The 10,256-nt window shown below is 55.8% G+C and overlaps 1 protein-coding gene across 1 annotated transcript in view; it reads left to right on the top strand.

Moving 5' to 3' along the window:
* Positions 1–4,180: 4,180 nt before the first annotated feature.
* Positions 4,181–10,256, top strand: part of LCMT2 (leucine carboxyl methyltransferase 2) — a 23,440-nt gene continuing 17,364 nt past the window's right edge. The window contains exons 1-7 of the mRNA XM_019530492.1: positions 4,181–4,410; positions 4,770–4,851; positions 5,991–6,171; positions 6,850–7,006; positions 7,179–7,368; positions 7,824–7,931; positions 9,445–9,535. Coding sequence (XP_019386037.1) covers positions 4,196–4,410; positions 4,770–4,851; positions 5,991–6,171; positions 6,850–7,006; positions 7,179–7,368; positions 7,824–7,931; positions 9,445–9,535 — 1,024 coding nt within the window. The 5' untranslated portion in view covers positions 4,181–4,195. The remainder of the gene's footprint in view (positions 4,411–4,769; positions 4,852–5,990; positions 6,172–6,849; positions 7,007–7,178; positions 7,369–7,823; positions 7,932–9,444; positions 9,536–10,256) is intronic.

The raw sequence follows: 10,256 nt of genomic DNA, 5'->3' as shown, positions 1-10,256 counted from the left end.
CTGAAGAAATGCTGACAGTGATGATCTGAACGTGTGAGCAAGAAGTGTGAGAGTGCTGGAGGCTGGATCGTCATTCACAGCAGGAGTGCGTAGGCAGTTTGTCATCTTCACCTCCAGTGCTGTCCCACTGCAGGGTTGAAACAGACTCTTCAAAGCTTCCTCTGCAATCTTGCGCTTTTCCTATTTTTGAAGCCACCCTTGTGGGTTTCAAGGCAAGGACCTCAGAACAGCAACAGAGTGGGCTGGTGAGGGAGATGTCCTAAACCAGTAGCTCTCAATGTTTCTAGACTCAAGGTCCCCTCAGAAAATTGCCAGTTCTCGGCTTTCATTTGATTTTTGACTGTGGGAAAAACACAGGAGCAATCCTTATGCTGCGAAGAACTCAGGAAAACTGCAGTGGTCAGAATGCTTGTGACACTTTGGATTCCTGCTTGAAATTACCTTGCTTATCCTGTGAACACACATAGGTGTTTGCATACCTCACAGTGTTAACACTACGCAGCATCTGTGACAGCTTCAGACCATGCTCACAGCACCTCCGGGTGCTGCAGCACCTGCTTGAGAATCACGGGTCTATGATGACCCAGGGTCACACTTGGAGCTTTCATTCAATATGGATCGGGCCACGTTACTGGGGAACAAAAAGCGAGGTGCCCTGATGTGCTCAGGAGGTCCCAGGGGAGTGGAGCAAGCTGCAGTCAAACTGGCGCAGGGTATGGCTCTGTGCTGAAGAAAGGCACATCTGAAGGGGATTTGGTAGCAGCCTTCACCTCCCTACAGGGAGGTTGCAAAGGGGATAGAGCTGGACTGGTCTCAGTGGGGATAAATGACATGACAAGGAACAATGGACTCAAGTTGCAGCAAGGGAAGTTTTGATTAGATATATGGAAAAACTCTCTCACTGGGAGGGTGGTGGAGCACTGGAAAAAGGTTTTCTAGAGAGGTGGTGGAAGCTCCATCTTTGCAGGTGTTTAAGGCCCAGCTCAGCAAAGCCTTGGCTGGACAATGTAGTTGGGGCTGGTCATGGTTTGAGCAGGAGTTTGGACTAGATGTGGTCTCCCGAGGTCCCTTCCACCCTCATTGTCTGTGATTCCATGATAAAGGCTGGCATGTTGCTTGGAGGAAGTTGATGCTCCTGCCCTTCTGAGGCCAGTCCAGAAGGTGAGACAGAAGTCCTATGGCCTACAGCAGCCTGAGCAGCCAAATGTCCAGCAGGTCCCCTGGGATTCCCCTTGGAGCAGCCTGCCCTGATGCTGCTCCAGCAACCCACACACCTGAAAGAGTTCAGCCATCTCTGCCGTCTCTGCATTGAAACCTGCCTACTCACTACTCATTCTTCTACAGGTGTGAAGAAATGGCAGCAAAACTGACCTTGTTTCGTGGGACAAAATCAGAGAGTCTGGATTACTGGAAGACCTGACATGTGAGACAGGAACTCTGGCAGCACCAATCTTCAGTCCCACTGTTGGTTTGGGTTGTCATGCTGTGGCTAGAGGATAGCAAACAGAAAAAACAAGCCAGGCAGCTCCAGGCCCGTGTGACCGGATGCAAGACTGTGCAGTGTCACAGAACACATGCTGCAAGAGGGCAAGATCGCAGTGGCTTTGGGGACCCCTTGGATGACTTCTGCCCACATCCTGGTCCCAGCTTGGCCCCTCTGCTGCCTAGGGCACATTCCCCAAAATACAAAAGCCTAGAGCCACTCCCCAAAATGCACAAGCCCACCATTTGACTTTGAAGTCCTCACAATTGCTCCTTGCACTTCCTAGCCTTGTGTGTGGCACTGAGCCATGAGTCCCTGCCTCTGCCTTGCCAACAATGCTGCCTTGATGGCTCACTTATCAAATTTCCCCCTGAGCTTTCTGCCATGTCACCCTCACGCACCGAGGGAGCTCCCAGCACAGCCACAAAGCCATATTATCCTCCCAGCATCTCAGAAACACTTAGTCACGACACACACAATGACTAGGCCGTTGGCTGCTGTAACTGTGGCTCATAGCAGCAGTCACACACTCCTTTTTCTTTCTTGGATCGGCTCTAATTGGGAGTTGTGGGGCAGGTCCCATCCTTGCTTTGGGTGCAAACAGATCCCTCAGAGAACCTTCTCCGTGCTACTGAAGCACAAACACAAGTGTCAGGGCTGTCTTCTACTCCAAGAACCATGCTGGAGATTAACTGTGCCCATCAGTTGTGGCACTGCCCCTGCCATGTTTTGCCGGAGCGCCTGCTGTGGACACGGGAACCTGCCACCTCCCACACTGCAGAGGCAGGAGAGCCACAAGCAGACTGGAGGGTGGAAATCCAGCACATGAAAGCCACCCGAGATGGTGCTTGTGTGCTGGGCAAACACACGGCTGCTCTGGTCCCAGTGAGGTTGCTCCCAAGCACAGCACTGTGGAAGGGATGAGAGGCCACTGCTGCCTGGGAGTGCTGGATTCTCACTGCCAAGCACAGCCCCTGGCCACGGCAGAGCTCCTCTGGCAATGCTCCTTGGGTTCAATCTACTTCCAGGCTCCCATCTGGGTCCCGTGGGTGCAGTCACACCCTCTACACCCCTGGACCTGGCCCTTCCTGCTCTGCCTGTCACTCCAGCACCTGTGTGACCGTGCCCACGCATGGCAAGGCCCTGCCTGGCTGCTTGCCGTGGAGCTCTCCCTGTTACTCATTTGGGGTCCTTTGACGTCAAGGGTGAGGTCAGGCAGGGCCACGCCTGCCCCTTCCCCGCTCACACAAAAACAAAGCGCTATAGATAGCTGTGCAGCAAGTGCTTTTCATTACAGCCCCCCTGCCTGGGGGTGGTGGGAGAGGCTGAGGCCTGGTGGCTGGGCTGTGTTTTCTGTTAGTCGGGGGGAGCTGTGCATTCCTCACGAGCTTCGAGTGTCGCGCAGAGCCCCAGGGGGTCTCAGCAATGGGGGAGGGGGACTACGCACATCTGAACATGCCCCCCACGGCCTACGATGTCCACGCCAATGGGAAACGTCAGCTGCACAGCGAGGCCCACGCAGCACGCAGCGCCAGCCCCTCTCAGCACGGCATGCACGAGGCGGCTCCACCTCCCCGGGACGTTCTGTGCACGCGCCTCTCCCCTCCTGCACGCAGACCCGCAGCACCCCTGCAGCTCTCCCTCCGCCCTGCAGACCCCGAAGGGACACTCAGTGCCTCTGCGCTGCCGCATCAGCCTCGGCTACCACTGCGGGAACACGGACATGGCTCTGGCCTCTCCTCACATGTGTATCTGAGCTAGCGGGGCTGATGTGCCAGCACGACGTGGCTGGTACCCAACTCTGCTTTGCTGCAGCATCGTGAGATCTCGGCTCCACCCCTCCCTCCAGAGCTGGACCGCAGTCAGCTCGGTGACGAAGAGCGGCTGGCACAGAGGGAGCCTGACAGGATGGGATTGGTCTCTCCCGGAAAATATTACACGTGGGCACAGCAGATGGAGGAGCGCGCAAGTCACCACGCTGGATTAAACTGCTCACGCTAGTCAGGGCATGGCTGGGCCTCCTGCTACGGGGGCGATCAACATGCAGCACGGGGGCCACCGCTGCCACAGGCAGCCTTTGTGCTAGACCGGGGACAGGGCAGAGGGGGCCCCCAGCCCTGCCACTGACCCCTTGGCCCCCCTGCCACTGACCTTTCAACCCACACTTGTGACCCCAGACCCTGCCACTGACCCCATAATTGACCCCTTGGCCCTAGACCCTGTGACCCCACAGCCTGCCACTGACCTCTCAGCCCCAGTCCCTGTGACCCCACACCTAATACTGTGACCCCAGACCCTGACCCCATGACTGGCCCCTAGACCCTGTGACTCCACACCTGACCCTCTAACCCCAGACCCTGCCATTGACCCCGTGACCCCATAACTGACCCCTCGGCTATACACCCTGCGACCCCACGGCCTGCCACTGACCTCTCAGCCCCGGTGCTTGTGACCCCGGACCCTGCCCCCGTGACTGGCCCCTACACCCTATGACCCCGTGACCCCCTCCCCTGACCCCGTGACTCCTGCTGCTGCCCCTGAGCCCGGAGCCAGTGCACGACTCCTCCCGCCCGCAAGGGCGGCTCCACGCCCCGCGGATGCCGCTCGACAACTCGATAATCTCAGGCCCGCCGCTCTGCACCCGGAGACCCGGAAGTGGGCTGCCGGAAGGGAGAGCAGGCTTCCTGTTGCTAAGCAGCCGCGGCTTCCGGCATGGGCCCGAGGCGGGCGCGCGCGGCGGTGAGTGGCGGGGCCGGGGGTCGGGCATCCCGGACCGGTGCGATCTCCCTTTCCCCCGCGCAGGTGCAGGGCACGAACGACAGCAGCGTGGCCAGCAAATGCTCCGCCGCCGCCCGCGGCTATGTGCAGGATGGCTTCCTGCGCTGCTTCGTGAGCAAGACGCGCCGGCGGGCCCCGCTCGTCCACCGGTGAGACCTGGCGCCCCTCGGCAGGGGCACTCCTTCCCCCGGGGGTGGGGCGGGGGGCAGGCCGCCCGCCCGTTTCCACACCGGGTAGCGTGACGCGGGCCGTGGGGCTCAACGTGCTGCGATGCGGAGCGCGGAGACGCCTTGCTGCTTTGCGCCGCGCGCTCAGTCCCGAGTCGGGGAGAGCTGCGTAAGCTGAGCGCGGAGCCGCTGAAGGCAGGTGACAGACTCGCCCCGGGTGAGCACCAAGCAGGATAAAAGGAGAGCAAGGAAGACTCTTGGGGAGATATGGGAGTGGCAGGGCAGGACGGTGAGGCTGTATTTTGCTGAGCTGAGTCCCAGGGTTGCATTTTGTTCCCCAGGGGTTACTATGTCCGGGCCCAAGCCGTGGATCGCTGCGTGCGAGGGTTCCTGCTGCAGAGCCGAGGCTGCCCCCAGAGACAGGTGAATTCGGAGGGACGGGGACAGGGATGGGACGGGGTGGGGGAGACTTATGAGTGGTCGGTGCTCTGTTGTGTGCCTGGGACCTCTTCCCGGGAAGACTTGGCAGGGCCATGTGTCTGGCAGCAGGCCTGCTTGTATTGTCTGAGCCTGGCCAAAAGGGATGAGCTTCTTTGGGGGAGGGCAGATTGGCACTGATAGGTGAAAAATGGAGGTATTGGCAGTCGGCTTTTTCGGGTCGATAACACAGCCGATAAACGTGGGCAGCCACAACGCAGCATGCAGGCAGCATGGAGAGCAGCCTGGTCTGGCTGGTAAGTCTGGGGAGAGAGGGGGCACGGCAGGGGGCAGATCACGGCCCCGCGGTGAGGGATGGAGTGGGGCAGGGGTGGGCTATAGGATGGAGCCATGGTTCATCTGGGGGGGCAGCTCCTACCTCTGCATGTGCCCGGGAAGGGCATGGGGGGCATGTGCCCCTGGGTGAGGGCGGGCTGGGGATAGGGGCAGCGCTGGGCTTTTCTTGGCAGGGAGGGAGTGCTGGGCTGGGCTGTGCTGTGCTGGGGGGTTGGCGATGCTGGAAGAGAAGGCTGGCGGGGGCTAGGGCCACCCCAAGATTTGCTGTAGCTCTGCTCCCAGTGCTACTGCTGTGTGTCCCAAGTGCAGCCCTGGCCCACCCCCACCCCACAGATCTGTGGGGCACATGCTGTCCTGTGCCCTCGTGGGATACGTGCAGTGGTAGGAGCTGCCACCCCCTCCCTGCGCCCCCCAGACGAACCATAGCTCCATCCCGTGCCCCACCTGGCTGGGTGGTGCAACATCTCCCTCTGCCTTGGCCCCAGCACCAGCTTCACTCCCTCACTGTGGGGGCCTTGATCTCTACACACCCCTTCCCTCCCCCCCACCCCTTCCTCCACAACAGACTTGCCAGCAAGGCTGCATATCGGCAATTGGATCAGTATCAGCCAATACAGCTTGTTAAAAATCAGCCATCGGTATTGGCCCAAAAAAATCTGTCAGTGCACCCTTACTTGACAGTCTGCTGGGGCTTGATGTGGGCACCTCAGAATGCTGTAGCTTCTTGCTCTATGAATACCCAGGAGGCTGCTGGAGTGGATAATGTGTCTCTTGTTCTTCTACTGCAGATCCTGTCTCTGGGTGCTGGCTTCGACTCCCTATATTTCCGCCTCAAGACTGCGGGTCTCCTGAGCCACGCTGTGGTGTATGAGGTGGATTTCCCAAGTGTGGTGTCCCGGAAAGCTGCTCTCATCAGGGGCACAAAGGATTTGGCTATGGTGGTGGGAGGAGCTGGAGGTCAGGAATCAGGTATGATGTTTCTGGCATTGTGCAGCAGGCTGGTTACAGTGCAGCACCCAGAGGCATTGCATCACATACGGAGGTGTGGTTTAGAGATCACCACAGCATGCTCCAACACTTGATGTGGTCTGCACTGACCCTAAGTGCCTGCCCCTGTGTGTGTGGAGGGAGATGCTATTCTCTGGGCACAGAGTGTGTGCTGCAGAATCTAGAACTTTGTTAAGAATGTCTCTAACCTTCTGACTGTGAAGGGTGCTGATGAGATGCTCTCTGAGCGGCTCTATATGCCTGGCTCTGCAGACAGCTTGCGCTGAGCAAGGGGGAACTCGGCAAGGTTTCAGTTCTGCAGTGGGTAGGACTGAAGCATCACCCCTGTAACTTGTTTTACATCCAATCCCCCAGGTGCTTATCCTGAAACAGAGTCTGGGAGTCGGCTCCCTGGGGTTGAGGCAAATGTAGGTTGTGCATTCTCAGTGCCTTCACAAGTGCTTCTTGCCTGTCCACTGTAGTTCATTCAGGGATGGAGATGCCTGCAGGAGGCTCCCCATTTCCTTCTCTGTTGCCTGTGTTGTCAGCAGGTGCATTGGTGTGACGCTAGTTGTCTGTGGGATAGCTGCTCCCTTCCTCATTTTGTTGCTAATGTGGAATCAGCATCGTGACAAAGGTATTTCAACTGTTTCCCCCCAGGAGCCATGAGCTTTGTTGGAGAAGATTATAAATTACTGGGAGTAGACCTGTCTGAGCTGTCTCAGTTAGAGAAAGCCCTCAAAGAAGCGGGACTGGACAGTGAGGTCCCCACCATGTTCCTGGCAGAAGTGGTGCTCACCTACATGGAGAACAGCAGGTTGGTTGGGTTGTCTTCCCCTTAATTCGCAAGGGCTCTGCTCAGCACACCTGTCAGAAAAGTAGGACTTCTGATATTGCTGTCGTGGGGCTGTGAGGATGGGTCTTGTGCCTGCGTCAGTGCGGGGTGGAGGCACTGTCCTGTTAGCTGCTCTCACGTACATCTCTGACAGGTCAGACGCTTTAATCCGGTGGGCGGCACAGCACTTCTGCCAGGCGCAGTTTGTACTCTATGAGCAGATGCACCCTGAGGACCCCTTTGGGCACATCATGCAGCAGCACTTCAGCCGCCTGAACTCAGCACTTCATGGCCTTGCTCAGTACCCTGATCGCAAGGCACAGCGGAGACGCTTCCTCCAGCAGGTAGGTACTTATAGCTGGGGCAATGTGCAGCCTGTGCAAGACAGGAAAAAGCAGGACTTCTGAGGGCCTGGAGACTTCAGATAGGCTGGAATTGACATGGCCCTCTCTGTAGCTGCATTCCCACATCCAGTCTCTGGAAGCCCACTCCCTTTCCCTGGAACCACTGTTCATGCTAAAGCTAGTATTCTGCTGGTAACGTTGAGATGTTTCCATCTGAGGGTGCTAACACCCTGGGACCTTCTGGCTGGGCTTCAGCAAGGGTGGGACCCTATGTTCCATCCAGTGGCACTTTGGGAGGAGCACTGGTGCCATATGGAACCCACCAGCCTGTAGAGATGCCCTTGCCGGGGAGAAAAGGCTGTCAGTGTTTGACTCGGCCGGTGATACAGTCTCCTGGCTGTGGTTCTGTCTTTGGGGGAGTGACACTTTCTGGGGAATGTGGGTCTCTGTTTCAGGGGTGGACCGAGTGCTTCATTGTAGATATGAACCAGTTCTACACCCTCTGTATTCCAACAGAGGAGCGGCAGAGAGTGCAGGCTCTGGAGCCATTTGATGAATATGAGGTAATTCTGCTCTTTGCTTCCTTACACCAGGCATGTGGCTCAGTTCCTGCAGCCATGGCGCTGCATGAATGTGGTTGTGGTTTCATGTGAGGGGACCTGGGAAGTGGAGAGCCAGTTAACTGGGAATTGATACGAAGTGTAGGGGTGGAAGGCAGCAAGGGGCTGAAGCCCTGTTGTAGGTGGGCATCATGCCTGACTTCCACTGCGGAGGGCTGGGCTTCCTCCACTCTCAGCAGAAAGGGGACCAACCTTCTCAGTGATGAACAAGCTGGGAGAGCATTAAAAAGACTGCTCTGTTCTTGTGGGTATTTCCTGCTCTGCCAATTCTGATTTGTTCTCTGCAAACTGCAGAACAAGCAGGACTTCCGGTATTGTTGTCTGGGGGGGGCCGTACACAATTGTATCTCCCATATCATAATAAAGAGTCTCAAGAGTGCACTCTTGTAGGGCACAAGTGGATTTCATAGACATTATTTCATAGACATTAGGGCTGGAAGGGACCTCGGGAGATCATCGAGTCCAGCCCCCAGTTGACGAAGAATTGCCCTTTCCAGTTGCTGTTAGAGATCTGTCGGTTAGCTAGTTTTGAAACCACTTAGTGCGGACTACAGTGACTTTTGTATAATGCTGGGAGATCTGTTCTAACTACTGTACATGGAACTGAGAATGTGGGCTGAAAAACGCTGACAAATTGGCCAGCGTTTGGGAACATGCTGCGAGAACGATTCTGGGTTTGCACATGAGCCTCAGAGCATGGGAGTGAAGATGCTGTCTATTGACCTTCATGAAGGCACAGTTACTAGAGAGCTCGGTCTGCTCTACAAGTGTTAACTTGGGGAGAAGATTTCTCTTTGTAGGCACTTGATCATTCAATAGGCAGGGGGGAAATGAGAGCCAGTGGTTGAAAACTGAATTGCAGTAAATTCAAAGGAAAAATGCAGTCCACGTGTGTACAGCTGAGGAGAATTAAACACCGAACAGCTTGGCTGGTGATGTGATGGAGTCTCCCTCATTTGCTGTCTTCAAGGCAAAAGACCTACACCAGTTCAGCTGGAAATTGCTGGGAAAGGTGCTCATGAGCCTGAGTTGTGCAGGCTGTCAGACTGATACTGTTGTAGTCCCTCCTGGCCTTTTAGCCTGTGTTTCAGTGGCTGGCTGTCACCTCTTTGCACTGTTGGCTGCACTGGCGCATTACATAGGCAGAGCCAGGCCCAGTCCCTGGAGGGGTCAGCGCAGGTATGAGTGCTGCTGCTCACTTCCTGAGGGGATCTGCTGCCTCCACTCCCAAGTGGCTCTGAGCCCAAACCTGAGCTACCATGCTTGCACAGCAGCAGCTGCAAGTTGCTGGCCTCTGAAATGGGGCTGAAGGGAGCCTGCTCTGAGCACCGCTGGCTGCTGCAGGATCACTTAGAAAGGGTTGGAGTTTAATCTTACCCCCTCCCCACTGTAGGACAGTCTCTCCTACCCCCCGTTACTCCCAGGCACTCAGTTTGTCTCTCTTGGCTCGCTGCAGGAATGGCACCTGAAATGTTCCCATTACTTTATCTTGGTTGCCTCAAAGGGGATGGAGCTTACCTGGACTTCTGTGTTATCCAGCCTGGCAGGTAAATATGAACTGGCTCCCCTGTGACCCTCCCAGGACCTGGCAGAGGCCTCAAAAAGACCTCCTGTGGCTAAACCTCTCTGCAGAAGAAGCACATAAGATACTTCTATCTGAACATACTTCTTCATTTTTCCTCCTAGCGATGGAGTCACAATCTGCTAGTGTTTTGGATGTCGGTGCCTTGCTTCTAATAGCTCTGAATTGAGAGCGTTTCATTCCTTCAGGCTGTTGTGCCTTGTCACACCTAGGATGTCTCTAAGGGCTTATATTTTATCCAGAGAAATACAAGAGAAGCCAAAACAAATTCCTCTAAAGTAGACACTGGATTATTGGGATATAAGCAATCAGATAACATGACCCAGAGCAGCTATATACAGCAGAGAATATAGGCATAGGGTGGCAAGGTCTCAGGGCCCTCAGAATCTGTCCTCAGGTTTAAGGCAGGTTCCAGACTCCCACCCCTCTGCCTTTGTGTGGGGTTTTATACAACTCAGATTCATATTTCTGTATTCACGCCCATTCCTCTGAGATGTGGATCTCTTGGTCAATTCAGTACGGAGCAGGGAAATTGAGTCCAGGTCTGTAACCATTGTTCTAGGGTCACAGAATTTCATAGATTTCATAGAAATGGTGAGGCCGCAGCTGGAGTACTGCATCCAGTTTTGGGCTCCACAATTCAAAAAGGATGTGGAGAAGCTTGAGAGAGTCCAGAGGAGAGCCAC

This window comes from Crocodylus porosus, unplaced genomic scaffold, assembly GCF_001723895.1.
Source record: "Crocodylus porosus isolate Cpor-Errol unplaced genomic scaffold, CroPor_comp1, whole genome shotgun sequence".
Lineage (NCBI taxonomy): Eukaryota > Metazoa > Chordata > Crocodylia > Crocodylidae > Crocodylus > Crocodylus porosus.
The sequence above is the reverse complement of the archived record's forward strand: the minus strand, read 5'-3'. Positions and strand labels throughout refer to the sequence as shown.